The sequence below is a fragment of the Danio rerio genome, chromosome 13, assembly GCF_049306965.1.
Source record: "Danio rerio strain Tuebingen ecotype United States chromosome 13, GRCz12tu, whole genome shotgun sequence".
NCBI lineage: Eukaryota > Metazoa > Chordata > Actinopteri > Cypriniformes > Danionidae > Danio > Danio rerio.
Window position 1 is genome coordinate 27,723,160 of NC_133188.1, and position 20,041 is coordinate 27,743,200.

Genomic DNA, 20,041 nt, shown 5'->3' on the forward strand with positions numbered 1-20,041 from the left:
ATAATAATAATTATTATTATTATTATTATTATTATTATTGTTGTTGTTGTTGTTGTTATTTTTTTTATTATTATTCAGTGTTGGAATTGTAAAAATAACCTACAATACCCGTGATTCTACTAAAAATCTCCACCAGTGTAAGAGTCAAAACAGGCAAATTGCACCTAAAGAACTATTTAGCAATTGCCTCTTCAGATCACGTCTTTAAGCTCTCAGAATATCTTCATGCATATTTTACAATAATAACATGTAATTACATACATGTAATCTACATATTTAATATATTTATTTGAACATATTTATTATAGAGCTGAACACTATATCATTTGAGCAACCATAATCAAATGCGTGTCTGCAGTAGTCTCATCGCAGGCTTCGATTATCTTTTACTCTCTAAAAATAAAGATATTATTAAATATATATATTTTTTGTTATTATTTCTACAATAATGAGCATGTTGTTTTCCCAGAACACCATAAAGTACTGTTTATTTCTTTATTTTTGCTTGTAATTTTTTATAATGTATGGAGACGCACTGTATAGGAAAACACTGGATCATCTCAGTTGATCTCAATGAATGAAATCTCTTCAAATAGAGTTTTTTTAATATCTGAGGAAATTATATTCATTCACAATATATATCGTTGCATAACATGTCATATTTTTTCAATATCATGCATCCCTAAAATATAAACACTTTTAATATGTTTTAAAGTTTGCCATTGCTTTAATTTAATAATATTTTGTGCAAAGCTTCATGGGATTGTAGTTCTTTCCCTCATTCAGCCTCTTAAATGTGAACTGCTCTTCTAACTTCTGATTTTGAAATACTTTAATGCTGATAATCAGAGTTTGTGATCATGGGATTCATGACTGGTTTGTATTAACTTATGTTAAACCCTATAATTCCTATATGCGTTTAAAAAGACCCTATAGGAAAAATAGCGCCCAGATCTCTCTTTCTTGCTTCAAAACTGGTGTTGTCCTTTATGCGTGTGCAAATAATTTCTGTCTGTATTTGTGCTTGTCATCTGATGCTCTCAATCGCCATTAGTCGACCTTTAGTATTTCTCAGCACGCATTCGACTTCTGCGTTTGCGCGTTTGTATCTGCAGGTGTTTGAGAGCTCAAGACAGCATGAGTGTGTGTGTTTGTGGGAATCAGTACCCTCCGGATCTGAAATAGCACAGTGTGGAGGTGAGGGGGGGAGGGGAGCTCTGAAGCACAGGCATGGAAACGTGCAGATCCTGTTACAGGATCATAATATCACTGAAAACTCTGCGCTGCTCCATCCTCTCTGCTGCACTTGTTTCGCCTGCCCACACCAGCCTTTCTGCCGCATTCTCTCACTCCGGCTCCACCAGTACACCCAGTGCCGGAGCTCCAGCGTCACACCCGGTCCCTCATGCTCCGTATGTGTGCTGTGTAGGATTGGAACAGAACGTACAGCCTGCCTAGCAGCTCTGACATATTTCCAGACTGCGCTCTGACAACTCAGAAAGACCTCTGTGTTCATTTTTACACTAATTCCGCCATTATTTGGTGCTGTGTTTTTAAAAACTACAAACTAAGTTCGAGGCGTCCTTTCAAGGTGGGCTTTTGCCAATCATTTTTTCTAACACCATAAAGGCTGCCTTGCACCGTAGACATTTATTTGACGTTGTGTCTTTTGCTCTCCTTGGAGAGTTTTGAGTCAGGGTCATTGCTCAGCGCTGGTGCATTAGGGAGCAAAAAGACAGGTCGTCTGTTTGTGAATGTCTCTTTGCGTGAGGGAACACGGTGTGCTGCCCCAGCACTTCCTACAGAGGAGAATTCGACATTCCCCTCTTCCTCCTCTCTGGCTCCTCCTGTTGTCTCCCTGTGGTTAGTAGATCCAGGTCAGGAGCCAAAGTACAGGGTGCCCACAGTCGTTCTGGTGAAGTGCAGCTGACCAGTTTAAGAGGACATGTAAATCAAGAAGAAACAGTAGAATTGAAGTTCATCTCACTACTCTTCAGTTATGTTCACTATAATGTGAATCTCCACATTTTGTACACACATTGATCTTCTGAACCAGCGGTGCCCAAACTTTTTCCTACAAAATGCCAAAAGAAAACTTGATTGAGGGCTGTGTGCAGAACATATACCAAACCGTATATATTAAATTTTCCATGGGTAATTTCCTAATTTATTCATTGATATTTAACGCAGTATCATTTTTAAGCTTTTATGCTGAACTTATTATAGTAAAGTATAAACAATCCCATTTATAACACAATGGAGTTCAATGCTGAGTACACTAGTCAAGTTTACTTTGATTTGCTTATAGATGTCTTGTGCATTTGTCAAGTGACAGTATTTACATTTTAAAAGTCTGATTCATTCACAACATTTAATTTTAGGTGGCTTTTTTGTAGCTAAGTAATAAAACATAGAAGCAAAAGGTTACTTTAAATTTGAAATTGCGATCTCTGTCAAGGGCATTCACCCCAACCACCTCCCCATCATTCTCCCTCTTTTTAAATGGTATGGCGGGCCACATCAAAGGCTACCATGGGCCAACTTTGGCCTGCAGGTCCTACTTTGGGTATCTTTACTCTAAACATTGTTACATAAGCCCAAGTATTACCCACTTCCTTAATGAATAACATGCTTTTTCATCGTTGCTGCAGCAATTTTGTAATGAAAATGTTAAAAATAATTTTTTCTTGCCTTTGTAGTGCTGGACAAAGATTAATTGCAATTAATCACCTAAAAAAATCATTTTGTCGTAATGTGTGTGTGTGTGTGTGTGTGTGTGTGTGTGTGTGTGTGTGTGTGTGTGTGTGTGTGTGTGTGCGTGTGTGTGTGTGTGTATTAATCATGGCTATTGTAATTTATTTTTTACCACAATTTCAGCATAACAGTTGAAGTCAGAATTATTAGCCACCCTTTAAATTTATTTTTCTTTTTTTTTAAATATTTGGCAAATGATGTTTAATGTATGTTTGTGTAGATGATGCACAAAACTATTCTGTTATATATATTTAAATGTATTTATAATTTGCATAATATACATTCATTCGTTTATTTTCTTTTCGGCTTAGTATCTTTATTAATCCACACACACTCATTCACACTCACACACTACGGACAATTTAGCATACCCAATTTACCTGTACCGCATGTCTTTGGACTGTGGGAGAAACCCGAACACCCAGAAGAAACCCACGCGAACACAGGGAGAACATGCAAATTCCACACAGAAATGCCAACTAACCCAGCGAGGCTCGAACCAGTGACCTTCTTGCCGTGAGACAACAGCACTACCTACTGCTCCACTGCAACGCCTCATCATATACATATACAGTACATTTTATATCTAAATATAAACAAACGTTTTCTCAAATATATGCATGCATGTTTGTATTTAGGTATAGATTTTAAATGTATTTAAATGTAAATTCGGTATGGTAGCAATGAAGAGGGTGGGTGGCACGGAAATCAGTGTTTTAGGCAATGTGTGTTTTAATTTTTTTATTATGTATTAATGTGTGTTTTAATAGTTGTTCAGTGTTGATATTCAATAAATAAGTATAAATAGTATATAGTGTGAATTTAATTATTTAAAAATCAAGTAATAAAATCACCCTTTATTAAAAAATCTCTCACTTATAATATGTGCGCATATTTACTGTACAAAACTTGAATTATGAGGACAAAAACATAAAATAAATAAATAAATTGTTCATTAATCGTATTGGAGTTAACATTTTGAATTAATTGATTAATTTTTTTTGGCTAAATTGCCCAGCTCTTAGTACACAAATAATTTTGTCAAAACAAATGTTTATTTTGGATTATTAATATTTGCCCAGCACTTATTATTATTTCATATTTAAATTAATTTAAATTTATTGTTTTTTATTTATTTATTTATACTGAATGTATTTGCATATAAAATACATGAATGAGATAAAATGCAGATAAATTAAGCTGTATTTAAAAAAAAAACATAAATAATAAATTAAATAAAATTTAATTAGTTTTTATGCATGTTATTTTAGTAAATAATTATTTTATATATGAAAAGTGCCATATGAAATTTCCATTGAAAATGAACATTTTTCTCAGCCCCATTTGTTTATATTGAATTTTTTTTCACTTTTTAAGACAATAAAAAGCACTTATTCTTTGCCATAAAAGTGATATTACTGAACCTACACACAGGAGCCTGATAAAAAAGCTCATTTTAGAAAGAAAATTTAGACGCCATTTAAAGGTTTTTGGATCTAAACTCTTCTTGTATATTCTGTTTCTGATGCTTTTTAAAGAACTCATGAAAAAGTAGTGGTGTATGATATAATTTAAGTTATATATTATCAAATATATCAAATAAAATGTAAAAAAAAAAACATTTGTCTTTGTATATATTTGATAAACATAATTATTTTTATCTCCATTAGCCGAATACATGTTCTAGTTTTTACACTGCTTTCTGGGAATTTCTAGGGAGTCAGACTTTTAATGTACTGAAATTGTTTGGATAATGGAACAAAACAGGCCCGGAAACCTCTGGAGCAATTCTAAAGCAGGGAGCACAATGATGCACACTTTGACCTTACACAGTGAAGATGAAAGTAAAGTGATGGAGGGAAGCAGCAGCAGCAGAGGCAGACAGAGGCATAATCAGAAGGAATGCGCAGGGTGGGGCGGCAGTGGCATTTGAGTGCTGCAGACAGTCGGATCCACTCCTCAGCGTGAATCACAAGGACGCGTTCAGCTGCCGTGGCATTCCTCTGTGTGGATTACTCTGGGAAACTTTATTTGCTCAAGACTTTCTTGAAAGATTCAGACAATGGCATACAGTTCTAGGGCCACTCCGGGTGAGTTTATAGCCTTAGCTAGAGACTAAACAGTTTTGTTTTGGTGTTTTTGTACTGTCACATTCATGTTCTGAATCACTCATAGATCTGATTCAACATTTGACTTTTTAAGATGATGGGTAGTGCTATTTTTATTACTTGACTCATTCTTACACTTCTTTTCGGTTACTCATCCTTCAAATAATACCTCTCGAAAACGAGCTGAAATTGCTTTCAGTAATGTAACTTTTTTTCAGAAAAACTTGTCTTTCGGTTTGACGTCATTATGAATGTCTCCACTGAACCTTTAGTGCATTGAAGGTGGTGTTATGGAGTTTGACTGAATGACTGATGCATGTGTGCATCCACGTGAGCAAATAGTTGTTGTTAATGTAAGTGTGTTTTGCACAAGAATGCGAAAAGGCCAACTCAGGAATGTCCATGACGTGTTCAACGCTTATGCAATTTAATTATTTAAATTAATCAGTCTTTACATAGCTCAAATAATTCAAATTTACATTTTTATTCATAAAATATATTCACTCGCTAAATATAGCCTAACAGTTTGTGTTGGCTTATAATGTGCAGCTTTATAATGCATTCCACAATAGACACTGAAGCTTCTTCTCTTTCTCTAAGAACTGTGAGTTTTTTAGCTTATGCATGCTTGCTTCATATTTCTATGAGCATCAGTGCATCTAATGTGCACATTTTACAATTAACACCTCAAACTTTTACTAATTATTTACTTTAAACTATTAAAACTGTTATTCTAATAGTTTTACTAATTATTCACCTCAAAACTATGCATTTCAATCATGTCCATGCTTTATCGACCATTGATAAGGTGTATATTATCCAACACGGCTCAATTCAAAAACTTGCTTCCGTCTCATTTTTCATGAGACCACAAAAACATAATTGAAAATACATTTGACTGTAGTAAGGTAAAATGAATGGTATATGGCAGTATGACACCCACAAATTCTGTTTCTTTTTGTACTAATCATATTTGCAGGGATATAGTTTTGACAGATCAATATTTCTGTGTAAATCATAACCAAATAAATACCAAAACAACACCTTAACAGTGTGTATGATTTGAAATCAACAACATATATCAAATAATCAAACACCCATCTCTATATGGACAAATTTTTTGGTGTGGTCAGTGTGCTCAGTACCTCATCCTGTACGGTGTTGAACTTGTTATACAGAGGGTTCAAGTTCAGTGGAGTCGATTTCAGAAAAGAGATGTGAAATCAAAGTAAAGCTACATGGTCGCAATTAGGGCTGTGCGATTTTGGGGAAAATATCTAATTGTGATTTTTTTATAAATAAACATATTTTAAACAGATTTTGTGATTTAGATTTTTTTTGCAATTTAATTTTGTAGTCAATATTATGTATCGTAGTTTCTTACTGCTAAAATGTGTTAGTTTAAAAAAGAACTGAAAATAACTGAAAACTAACTCCAACTTTAACTCAAATTTGTTTATAAGTATTCAGAAATTTTTTTCTAAAGCAAACAGTAGTGAGTTATGGCGTTAGTTATCTTCTGGTGCCTTTGTGATGTTTTTTTTATGTAGTGTAACAGCTGCAAACAACTCGAAAATTGTACCTTGATGTTGCTCGCTAATAGATTGAGCATCACTGGCAATACTTTTAGTTGACTTTTTAGCAATATGCTCATCGAATAGCTTTTTAGGTGTTGCTTGTTGTATTTCCTTGTGCTATGGCAACAATTCTGCAACAGCTCTTACAAATGACCTGTTTTTGTTTGGTGTCTGTGACTTTGAAACCAAAATATTCCCATATTACTGACATGCTGTTGTGTTTGTTTGTTTGTTTTATTGTAGGCTTTCCGCTTGGTTTTGTTGCTCAATTCTGATTGGACAGAACAAAAGTGTGCTCGCTCATTTGGACAGTAAGACTGTCACACACAAACGGCAGCCACGCATTTGCCTTGAGTGGGGAAATTATATAATACAAAGATTTCACATCGCAGCCTCTTGCGATAAGCTAATTGCAAGGTTTCTAATTGTGATTGCAATTCAATTTCAATGAATCGCACAGCCCTAGTCGCAATGCAGTTTATTCTTACATTAGCTTACGAAAACACTATTGGTTTGGTTTTGGAAATGGTGTAGGTCAGTTATTTGCTGGTCTAGGTGACAAACACTTAAAATGTAGACAGAACCATTTAGCTAGTGTATTTGTCATCTGAAACGGATTTCATGTTTTGTAAAAAATGTAGGCCGAGGCACATATTTCCAATGAAACTGGGGTGGTTTTACCAACAATCAATCAATCATAAATGAATCAATCAATTGTCAATTAATCATTGATGTCCATATTTATTCATAAACCCTTCATCTTACCAATTATGTGTGTGCTCTGCATGTTAACCAGCATGTTTGGGAATGCACATCCTTCTTCAGCAGACGTAACCTGATTTTCTCTCCAGCGAGTCGTATGTTGTTTTAGATCCTTCAGCTCAGAAGCTGTAGCGAGAGAAGAGAAAGCTTTCTTCCTTTAACTTTCCTCAGCCTCCTTTTCTCCCAAAACTCTCTCTCTCTCTCTTTGTCAACTCTTTGGGTGGATTCCCAGCTGACTGTGTTTGTCATAGTAACAGGCAGCAAAGCAACAGGCCCAGTCACTTGTACTTCCTGAGTGAGCAGAGCTGCCTGACAGATCTGCGTCTGCGCAGTGTGTGTGTGTGTGTGTGTGTGTGTGTGTGTGTGTGTGTGTGTGTGTGTGTGTGTGTGTGTGTGTGTGTGTGTGTGCAGGCAGGGCGAGGGTGCGTGAGGCTGTCAGCCTGTATTAAGTTCAAGCACACTGCATTGCTGCCTACTGCTACCGGGCTTCACTTTATGCTAATGAGGGGAGGCCTCAGGAACGGCTTCCTTCTCATTCTCTCTCTCTCTCTCTCTCTCTCTCTCTCTCTCTCTCTCACTGTCTCTGTGTTTTCTTTGTGGCCCAGAGAGGAGACTGATGTGTTGTTTTTAATGACTTATATGTTATACTCAATAAATGACCCTCATTCTGACCTTAAAGCCGATGTGAAATCAAAATGGACACCTTACTTTCTTACTTTTTGATTTTTCATTATTATTATTTTTTTGTGATTGGTTCATTAGCTCTCTTTGTTTCTGAAGAAAGGAATATTGGTCTTCATGATGATCTTTCATGACAATGTAATAACTTGCTTCGCTTCTGAATTGACTTCTCTTTTTTGCTGACATGTCATTTTAGAGACCGTTGTGATTGAGTTAATATATTAATTAAAGGTGCAGTCCATATTTTTTCTCATTTAAAGTTTTACAGAGAAGAAGTTAACTGTAGTTTTAAAAATGTTTAAAGTCATAGGCAAGGTGAACATTTTAGTGTATAAATTGTATTTTGGTTGGGCGTACAGTGCTTAGCATATATAAGTACACCCCTCATCAAAATTCTTATTTTTAATAGGAAGCTATACAATATTAATTTAAGATAATGATCCAAAAACTTGTATACCCAAATGTAAAAGAAAAATATTAAATACGAATTTAGGCAAAATTGAGGAAAAATCAGGAGAAACAAAAAAATGGAAAAATTTTGTTGAAATGTTGTAGGTTGTAATTTTCTTTGCAATTTTTTGCTTGAATTTAATTGTATTATCTTTCCATTTCTACATATGTTTGGTGACTAAAGTATTATTTAAATATATCTGTGTAAAAAATTGTTTTGTTTAAATGCACCAAAATACATTGCATGGGGTGTACTCAATAATGCTGAGGACTGTATATTAGTTTGAGGCTTTGAGGTCATTATGGTTTCTTGGGAAATTATATATATATATATTATTTATTTTATTTTATTTCATTTTATTTTATTTTATTTTTAAGAAAATATAAGTCAGCGTTCCTGAAGGATCATATGACAGAAATGTCCATAGTATTGGCTGCAAAAAATTCAGCTTTGCCAACACAGATGTATTTTAAATTATATTAGAATACCTGAATTGGTTTTAAATTTTATTATTTCATTATTTCATATTTCACAATATTACACCTTTGCTATATTTAACCACAGTCTTAGTGAACGTGATTCAAAATAATATTACGGATCTCAGAATTTAACCGATAATCGATAGTCTATGTTTCATTAAAGAAGTTAAATCAGGATATAAAGATACTTTAGGATCGGAGAATGCATGAAATCTATTAAAGCTGCTGAACTGGTAGAGCATCCTCCAAATTCCATGACTCATGAGTTTAGTTCCCAGGAAACACGAAGTGTTCAAACGTAACGCATAATTTGAATACACTGAAAGCTGTTTGGATGAAACCGGCCACCAAATGATTAAATTAAATAATTGTAAGATATAAAAATATCTTAATTGAATGACAAACTAAAATAACCACCACACACATTTAAGCATGATGAAATGCACCAATGTACAACTTTTCTGTCCTTGAACACAGTGAGCAGATTGATCCAGTGTCCTGTAATACTACATTGACCAATATGATGTGCTTTAAATATCTCATATCATGAATCTAGAGCTACAGTAGCTGATAACACACACACACATATTCGCTCCTCCTCTCCATCCCCCTTTTCCACTAAACACTCAGCTGGATCTTGTCTTCCTGCAGCCAGCATGTATTTAAGCAGGGAGTGATCAGGGCTTTGCGCTCGTGTGACACATTCTTACCGTGAGTACTTACTGAAAGTCTGACACACATTTGCCTCTTTTCTCACTGCAGCAGTGCTCAGGAAGGAGTAGTCAGAGCTGTATTCCTGTAAACGTGCAGCGCGTACACTTATTTCCAGAAGAACGTCTTTCCCCTGCAGCTCAAAAGTGTGAATTCTTGTGCTCAGAGGTGTTCTTCAGGGGATTCTGTGATGCTTGTGCAGCCGTCTTCATATTGTTACCTTATCTGTTTGGCACAGTTGTAATGTAAGGCAGCTGATGGAGACGCACAGAGACTGTACTGACTCTCACCCCAGCGGCGGCACCGAATGCTAATATGACAACAGCTTGCTGGCCAATGTCATAGCAACCGAGCTTCAAACCACAAATCTGTTATTCGCAACAATTTCTTGTGTTTTTAACTAACTTGGGTTAAACCAACTGTTATGTTTGTTAGTGCTTATCAAAATTAGCATTTTGTACTATAGATTATATATTTGGTAATCAAGAATGTAGTTTGTGACACGATGGCTCAGTGGTTAGCACTGTTGCCTCACAGCAAGAAGGTTGCTGGTTCGAGTCTATGGGCCATTTGGCATTTCTGTGTGGAGTTTTTGTTGTGTGGGTTTCCTCTGGGTGCTCTGGTTTCCCCCACAGTCCAAAGACATGTGGTGTAGGTGAACTGGTTAAACTAAATTGTCTGTAGTGTGAATGAGTGTTTATGGATGTTTCCCAGTAATGGGTTGCAGCTGGAAGGGCTTCTCTTGTGTAAAACATGTGTTGGATAAGTTGGTGGATCATTCCGCTGTGGTGACCTTTGATGCATAAAGGTACTAAGCCAAAGGAGAATGAATGAATAAATGAATGAAATATAAACTTCCAAAATTGTTTATGTTCCAGTCCTGTTTCTCCTCATCCTTTCTGTACTTTTTTTTAAAAAAAATGGAGCATACCGTTTCTGTCAGGAATTGCAAATTCGAACTAACAGTACAATTATCAAGAAAAGTGTTCAAAACACTCCCCTTATCTGCTATTGGTCAAATAAACAAACAGTCTTGCCCACAAACTGGCATCCCACTAGTTGAAATTTTCAAGCAAGCAGTACAATCTTCTAACATTCAATTCTACCTAGCTATACTTTTAGGAAACTCGTATTCCAAAGCCTGGCACGCATTATTATGGCATCATATATTTCAACTAAAACATATGTATAAACATAACATTAAAAATAAATAGTCATGGTGCTCCAGGATTGGCCAGCTGAGTCACCAGAGATCAACATTATTGAGCATCTCTGGGGTAAGACGTTGGGATGCACCGACACCAGTATCGGGTATCAGGTCGATACTTGGATAAAATACCCATACTCGTATCGTACATGAAATGCCGATACCACTCAACAATATTTCACTACTGTATGTGGATGTGATTTGTGTCCTACCTGACTTCAGTATCGTAATTTATTAATTAATATATTATATATTCATAGCTTAGTCCAGAGAGAGACTCCATAAAGTAACGTAAACTGCACATACTTGATTAGTGTCAGTGCAGTGATTATCCTTTAAAAGTTCATCCTTAATTGATAATTGATAAGGTCTGTGGATTTACAGGGTTATCAACAATGTGTTTATATTTTTATCTTGAAATAGTCTTCAGTTAAAGATTTTTGTGTTCATCCTTTTTACCGGCAAAAAATAAAACCTCCTTTAAAATTAATTGCACTTTCATTGAAACTAAATCTAAGAAGTATCGGAATCGGTTATCGATATCGCAGAGTACACAAATTAAAATACTCATACTCGCATTGGTTTGTAAATAAAAGTGGTATCGCTTCATCCCTAGTAAGATGGAGGAGGAGGCATTGAAGATGAATTTAAAGAATCTTGATGAACTCTGGGAGTTCAGATGACTTTATTAATAAGTTTTTGTCACTGGAGTCACTGCAGAGATGTACGGATGCAGTCCTCCAAGCTCATGAGAGTCATACACGATATTAATTATTTTTACACTGCACCATGACTTTATATTCTACACTTTATGTTATTTCTGTTAAATGACAGGACTTTTGTCTAAGCAAAGTCAGACCTTACTGTCCTAATTGAATATTTAAAAAACAAGACATAATCATATTTTATTTTGATAAAATAAGCGTTTTCTACAGGCCTTCGCCTTTCATACACTGTAAGCCACTTCTGATACCAAATGATCAACTAGAAGTCAAGTTAATATTTGCTGTTGCTAAAACTCGGTTGGGCGACAAGATTTTTGTCAGGTAGTGTGTATATATATGTCTCTGATGTCACTTTTCACTCGAAGGACACACACCCTAAATCTCTCTTATATGTGGTTGCCTCTGCACACTCCAATGACACAGAGAAAGTATTTTAAGCAGAAAGCATTAGACACCTTTAACAGCTCATTTTCAAGAAACGTGTATGATTGGCTCTTTTGTCATTAGTTCTTTTTCTGTAGATCAAAAGAGTTTATGTGGAACCAGTGTTGAGTCATGAGAGATAAACAGCAGTGAGTCATGAAGGTAATGGGTGTCTGTGTGGCTAACACTCGATCTGTTTCTCTTTACTCCCCATGCAGATATATGTTGGGTAAAGGGGCAAAGCGGAAACTAGATGAGGATGAAGAGGGGCTGGAAGGCAAAGCGTTGGCGGCAGGGGCCGGAGCCGAAGGGCTGTCCAAGGTCTCCTACACCCTGCAGAGGCAGACTATCTTCAACATGTCTCTAATGAAGCTGTACAACCACCGGGCGGTCACCGAGCCCAGCCTGGAAAAACGTGTGCTTATAAACAACATGCTGAGGCGCATCCAGGATGAACTGAAGCAAGAGGGCAACCTTCGACCGCTCTTTTTCCCACCTTCCCCTCCACCTGATGACCCAGTAGATGAAAGTTTCCGCGAGCCACAGCCTGCTTTCAGCGTTTTGTCCATGGTGGCGCCCCCCATCTCCCAGTCCCCGGCTCTCTCCGCTTCTAGCCTGACATCCCCTTCATCAGGCCTGTCAAACCCAGCGCCTCTGGAGGCCTGTCTCACCCCGGCCTCTCTTTTAGAGGAGGACAATGTCTCCCTTTGCACATCACCCTCACCGCTCGCTCCCCCTGCTCCTACATCAAGACTCTCTCCATCTGTGGCCAGAGATAGCTTCTCTTCAGCCCTGGATGAGATTGAGGAGCTCTGTCCTTCACCTTTACCTACAGCTACGTCAGCGCCCGGTGCTACCTCCCCCTCGCCTCTCCAGTTGTGTCCCCCCAGCTTAAACTCAGGGGCCTTGGACTCCAAAGACTGCAGTAAGCCCTGCAGCCCGAAGCTTGAAGGGCTGGTCCCGCTGGCCGAGGAACGTTCAGCGGTCCCCAACACACCAGAGACTCTTCCTCCTAACAGCCTGGACATGAGCACCTCTCCGTCAGCCTCGTCCTCTGGATTTCTGACGGACCTAGCTCTGGACGACATCCTCTTTGCAGACATTGACACCTCCATGTACGACTTTGACCCCTGCACCTCATCCTCAGGTGCGGCACCATCAAAACTGGCGCCCATGGTGACTGCGGATGAGCTTCTCAAGACTTTTTCGCCATACAGTGGTGCCGCTCCTGCTGTCAGCTCCAACCAGCCTTTCAAAATGGACCTCACAGAACTGGACCATATCATGGAGGTGCTTGTGGGATCGTGACCGGGGTTTGGAAGGGAACTTGCTCGGGGGAGGAAATGCAAATCCAATCAAAGAGTTTTTAAATGCAGAACAGAACAAAACTGAAGAATTACTTTGTGAGTGTTTGGTTTTTTTGTACAGTTTTTTTTTGTGTTTGTTTTGTTTTTAAAGACTAATGTCCATTTTAATGGTGATGTTGCCCAGTACTACTTCTCAACACTGTGCATGCACTGTGCTTGCCTTTCCCAAAAAATTGAACATGAGGAAATCTTACGGAACACATTTTGGATTCTGGCCGATCCGAGTGCCTTCATCATTTACGACCACTTGGTAAATTCTTGTTTGTTTGTCTCGTCTCTTTATTTCCTCGTCATTTCTAATTGAACAAGATGGATTATCAGCTGTACTGTCTCTCTTTCCCCTTCTCAGCATACAGGTGCAAGAATGTGCAACGGCAGCCTTGTTCTCATGTTCATTTTCACAAAGCACAATGATTTTGAAAGCAGAATGTTGCTATTTTATGTTTATGTGGTGTTTTTTTATGTTCAGAGCTGTTTTATTGCTTTTTAGTAATATTTAAAATAGGCTGTTAATATGTGGTCATCTATTCATTGAATTGTTTGTCTGCTTCCGCTTAAAGGGGTAGTTCACCATTTACTCAACCTCCTTCCAAGGCTGTATGAGTTTCTTTCTTCTGTCGGATAAAAAAGATACAGTCAAGCCTAAAATTATTCACAGCCCTTGTAAATTCCTACTTCGTTAATTTAAATCAACCAGCAGGTTTTTTTTTCCCAGAAATGACAGAAAATTATCCTAAAAGATAATAAGATGATTTACAATAGGCATCATTGTCTAAAAAAATATTTCTCCGCTTTTATGAACAAAAAGTGGCAGTCAGAATTTGCCAGGGGCATGAATAGTTTCAGGCTTGACTATATGACTATTGGCTCTATTTTAACGATCTAGGTGCAAAGTCTAAAGCACATGAAGCAAAAGCATTAGGGCGTGTCTGAATCCACTTTTTCAATTTTAAGGATAGAAAAATATGCTCTGCACCCCAGCGCATGGTCTAACAGGGTTGTGCTTATTCTCTTAATGAGTTATGGGTGTGTTTTGAGCATATCGTACATTAAACCAGTCAGAGTCTCTGTCTGCAGAGAAATGAGCATCCTCCATTCGGCCTCTTTACTTTTTCTTTACTTTTACTCTTTACTCCTTCACTTCCGTGGATAAGAAAACGGTGTTACGCACTTTACTAAAGACGTCTTTCATCCTACATATTTAATTTCGTTTAAGCACAAAGATTTGTTTCAAAACTATTTCTAAATTTAGTTCTAATTTCCAGCAAAGGAATAAATGAACAGTAATTATATCCAAACACGCGTCCTATTCTTATGCCCCATATGGTGATGCATTCGTCTACAAAACCTGACAGGTGGACAAATATAAACGTGTTGTTAATAATAACATTATAAAATGCAAATTGTCATGAATAAACTGAAAAAAGCCACTCGAGATAAGGCATAGAGGCAGTGGTTTTTATATTTATGTAGAAAATAATTATTTTTGAGACATTTAATTGCATTGTATTTTATTTTAATTTCAATGTTAATTAAATAACATTTTATTGCTGTACATCCTGTGTGTATTAAGCAATGCGTACGCGTTTGGACTCGCATAGGCGCATAACTAATGTGCTCTGCGCTGTACTTTAGATAGTTAATGGTGCAGCCTATTTCAGTTCCTCAAAATAGCAATGCGCCTTAACACACCTCCTTTATAGATCGGCACACCCATGAGTCCACAAAGTGGCGCAAATAGATTTGCTATGTAAACAACATGGTGCAAAATGTGAAAATGACTGTTGCGCTGGTCTAAAAATAGCAACAAATCGTGCCCAACACGTCTTGCTCCTTATTGCTCTGGGTGTATGATAGGGCCCTTTATCTCTTGACTATATTAAAAATTTATTTTGTCCAAATAATGAAAGTCAATGAGTTTCAGTATTCTTTGCACACCATTCTTTAAACTATGTTCTGCTTCACAGAAGAAATCAAATCTTTTTGGTCTGGAGCAATATAGAGTTGAGTAAATGATAAGATTTTCATTCTGGTGGAACTATCCATTTAACCTTCCTTCAACAAAACATATATATATATTTATGAAATGAAAGCATTTATGGATTGTGGTTTACCAGGTTATTTATACATTTGATGTGTGTAGTGGTCAGATATTTACAGTCAACCAACCAAATTTCTTGCGATCTGCCATAACGGCTCAAGATTCCATTTGTTTACATCTCAGCTGGCAATAAGCGAACGTTTGTTCTGATGCACATTGTTTTACAGATACATTTCTTCAATTAATAAGCCAATGCTAAACCCCTTTACGCTACAAATACTGTATGCAATCAATGCTTTTCTGATCAGTAATAAGCAAACTGTCAACTTCTCTCAGCCATTTCCTTTTTTATCTGTGTCAAGGCATTGTTGGAACTTCCCTTTTTTGGCCTTTGTTTTTGTCCTTCTATCATCACTCAGTTTTAGCCGGTTCAGTTTTAATGCTACACTAATGCAAAGAGGGTCTATGCATGTCTGCTCATGCAAAATGGGGCGAAATTCAGACCACCGTACTGGACATGCAAGTTTATAAGTACTATTCAGTTACCATCATCATCTGTTTGCCAAACATTTCTGTCATACACATCTCTCAACGGTACATTTCTGTTAACATACTAATGCATGCAGGATTATAGCTCATAATTGTACAGATGATTTTTGTATGGTTTGGTCTTATTTTATTATATTTATACCATTGTTTTGTTTGAGTTTTATTGATTGTGTCTGTTCATGTTCCAGTCAGACTTTCTCTCTGATGTCCTGCTGGGTTCTAGTGTCGTTTTGGCCAGTAGATATGGCCATATTACATTTTAGCTGGGGAGTTTGATATGCACAAGTATGAGGGGAAAGTATTCTGCATGTATGTGCAATAAACAGCACAGTATATTTGCTATTAAGAAACACTGAAGGCAATGAGGATGGTTGGAAGGATCATTTTATGTGTCTGACATAAAAGGAAAGGGACCATTTATCATATCAGCTGTATTAGACTGACATAAACTAGCTAATTAAATATACACACCGACAAAAACTGTGCATAATATGCCTTGGTAAGGATCAACTGGGGACGGAAGGAGCGTGCAATGTCAGAGAGAGAGGAAAACGTAGACATTTATTCTTCAATAAGTGTGACCAGTCATAATCTGATGTTTTAAGAGACATTTTTGGTTGGTTTTCACCCAGAGTTCAAAAGAGAGAATGTCTGCGAATTGAAAACATGCGTGAATGAGAGCCGGACAAAAAAACCATGGAATCAAAACTATGATTAATATTACTTCTAGGATTTTTGGATTTGGAGTGTTTGTTTTAAGTTATTTATTGTTTTGTTTCCTGTGTAAATATATTTATTTTATTTCTTCCGATGTTAAGCTAACATCCAGATTGTAATTTGTACAGAATATGAGATAGGAATGTATTATGCTTACGGGAATGTATCACTGCTTATTAATTGGGGTGGAAGCCATTTTGTTTATGTTTGTTTCATCTTGTTTTAATATGCATTATTTTATGTTTCTCGTATGATCATTTGGGGTGGCGTTCGTGCTAGATGTTGAGATCAACATGCTCTGCCCCTATTTAATTATGAGTATTTAATGTTTTATGTATTTCAGATTGTGTGCAAGGGAAAGGTTTGTGAAGCAATACTTTATTCTCTGCAAACTTTTAGATTTCAATCTTCCAAAGCCTATTTCTGGGGAAAACAAATCTTTTTGAGAACCCTCAATGCCAAATGTAAAAAGAAGAAGAAGAAAGGCAGCATGATTTTTGATGATATTGGTTGTTGTTTTTTTAAATGGTATCTCACTGTCCCATGGTTCAGGCCACACGTTTGCGGAAAGTGGTTTCAGGATGGTGACCACTAGGATTATTCATGTGTATGAGTGGATGAGTGAGTGTGTGAGAGAAAGAATAAAAGAAATAGTCAACATGTGGTGGAGGGTCTAAACCCTTTTTCTGCTCATTAAGAGAGGCTGTATCTTCAAGCCTTGGAGCTGTGCCTTTTTCTATGCAATATTACAGACATATTCATTTTGAGAAAAATAACCCATCAGCTGATGATCACTGTATTTGCATCAAGGTGTGGACTGTAGAATATATATAAAATATGGACATGTGTCTATGAATTTGAAACAGTCTTACTTTTCTAGTTTTATATCATACAATAAAATGGATAAAAATTACATTGTGTTTGTTCTCTTTTATTTTGCACCATGACTCTTAATAAAGGATTTTACTTACGACAAATAAATAAAACTGACCTAACTATAAATCAACCATGGTTTGCTACCCAAAACATAGTTTAATCATATTTGTAGTAAAACTAAGGTTATTAAATATGGTTATGCAGGGTGTCCGCAAGGTCTAAAAATGTCTTAAACTTTAAAACAGAATTTTAAGCATTTAAAAGTCTTAAATTCACTGAATTATTGTCTTGTTGGTCTTAAACCGGTTTTAATTTTACGAATGTAAAACTGCTCAATCAGGCAGAAACTCATTCAATCACTTATAACCCTCAATAAAACATTTAACAAAGCTTTATTATATATATATATGAGCGACCCATAGAAATATGTAAGGTTAATTCCTACACTTACACTATAACGTAAACGATGTTATTAAAATATATAGTGGTTTGTGACAAAATTGTTTCCAAAAATGAGAAGAAAAGGACTACACTAGTGACTTAAAACTATTTACATTCGCATTTAAGGTGAAAAAGAAAATTGAAGTCTACATTTTACACATAGAGCAACTTAACCAATCGTTTACGTTTATTTCTTTTTTTTGCACCAATGAATTTACTTATCACAAATAAAAAAAAAAACAGACTTAATTACAAATCAATCATGGTTTGTTACACAAAACATAGTTTAATCATGGCATTTGAAGTAAAACTAAGGTTATTATATTGGGTTATATGTGCCATGGATGCTGCACCTTCACTATAATTGAAACGACGTGTGATATAAAAATATGGTGGTTTGTGACTAAACTACCTCCAAAAATGAATAAAAAATGCTACACTAATGACTTAAAAAACAATTAGCTGTCGCATTTAAGGTGAAAAAGAAAATAAAAGTTAGCCTTCTACAGACAGAGCATCTTAACCAATCACACAAGTTTATGTTTCGTTTATGATTGCAGTGGCCAATCAGAGGCGTTTAGATTAGTCACCGCTGAGTCACCAGAGTTCTATTGACTAAGCTTGGACTCGCTGACAGGAGTCTTCACGCCATGAGAATATTCTCTTTACACAATATGATCGACAACAAACTGCAGATACGATGTAAGTAGAGATTTATTTCAATGTTTGACAGCTTCAATGATCACTTAGCCTTTTCAAATCTTGTCCAAAGCTACTGAGATGTTTTGAATCAACAGCAAAAAGTAGGCCAACTTGTGCCAAATGTTAATAGTTTTATTGTTAAAAATAATGCAGCCTATACCTGCTAGTCTTTTTTGTAATAATGACCCTTAGAAAAATAAATAATTAGTTAAATAAAGCAAGTAAAAAACGTGGACAGTTTTCTTAAACGCATCAGTTTAGCCTTAGTATTTTTAGTAAAACTGTGTTTATGTCACAAATATGCCACAAAACCATGATTACACCTTTAGCATAATTAACCATAGATATTCTTTTTACATTAGGCAAGTACATAAATCCCATTCAAACATTATTTTAGTAGTTTCAGTTCGAAGCATTCTGTATTTGACAGATACACTTAATCAGGTAATATTACAATTTAGCTCGTTAAAGGTAACGTTAAAAAGAAAATGCTAAGGGGGTAAATAATTTGAGTTAGATTGTTTATCAAGTGCATATGCATGGTACGATATCCTGTTTCAAAGTTTACCGCTAACATTTTCTGTAATACAGTTCTTGCAGTATAAGTAAGTTGTCTTAAATATTAGTTTTTTTTCCAAAGATGTGTTTGTTAGCCTACGATTCAGCAAACATTTAAAAAAACAACTTATGCACCTACATACGAGCAAAAGATTTTTTTTCCACCCAGACATTTATATAGAATTATTTTTAGGGAGGGTTTAACCTTTAATTGGAAAGGACAGTGGAGGTTACAGACAGGGAAGCATTGGAAGCAGAGAGAGGGGAAGGGCCGGCAAAGGACCTCAGCTGGGAATTGAACTTGGGTTGCCGTGAGTGCTATATGCAGGTGTTATACATGGTGCTATGTGTCAGCGCACTTATCCACAAGGTTATTGACGCCGACTATACCCAGACATTAAAAAATAACTTATTTATAGTAGTAAACACAATATCGTGAAACTTGGGCTGCACGAAATGGGAAAAATCTGACATTTCGATATTTTTTTCTCTGTGATTTATTTTGCGATATCCCAGATACCAGATGACTTAACTCTATTTTGAAAGTCATTCATTTAGATTGATTCATGTATAGGTCTATATATTATTTTATTTAAATATATATTTTATATTATTTATTATTTACATTAAATAAACAAACTACAGTCATAAAAAAACACAATGGAGCAAAGATTAAGAGACATAATTTGTGGTTTTCTGGGGAGTCTAACCATATTCAGGTAAATTAATTGAATAATTACATGTAAAATAACAGTGAATTGGTCTTCATCATTTAAATAATCCAATAAAAATAATCTTTATTAGTTACAATTTCTTCTGCCTGAATGCTCTAAACTATCTTAAAATGATTACACAGTTACAGGAATTAATTGAAACGAATACAAATGACAAACTTTTGGTATATTATGGTTC

The 20,041-nt window shown here is 36.1% G+C and overlaps 2 protein-coding genes across 8 annotated transcripts in view; both read left to right on the plus strand.

Moving 5' to 3' along the window:
- Window positions 1–17,465, plus strand: part of sertad2b (SERTA domain containing 2b) — a 72,347-nt gene extending 54,882 nt beyond the window's left edge. For 2 of the 3 annotated variants that reach the window (XM_005156787.6, NM_212794.1), the window contains 1 exon segment: window positions 12,097–17,465. In XM_005156787.6, coding sequence (XP_005156844.1) covers window positions 12,101–13,186 — 1,086 coding nt within the window. In that variant the 5' untranslated portion in view covers window positions 12,097–12,100 and the 3' untranslated portion in view covers window positions 13,187–17,465. 3 annotated transcript variants of the gene reach the window in all.
- The window catches only part of lgalslb (lectin, galactoside-binding-like b), a 37,657-nt gene continuing 35,080 nt past the window's right edge, over window positions 17,465–20,041 (plus strand). Inside the window, exon 1 of one of the 5 annotated variants that reach the window (XM_073919399.1) lies at window positions 17,465–18,571. In XM_073919399.1, coding sequence (XP_073775500.1) covers window positions 18,520–18,571 — 52 coding nt within the window. In that variant the 5' untranslated portion in view covers window positions 17,465–18,519. The remainder of the gene's footprint in view (window positions 18,572–20,041) is intronic. The other 4 variants (XM_073919406.1, XM_073919405.1, XM_073919407.1 and 1 more) reach the window with 4 other exon arrangements.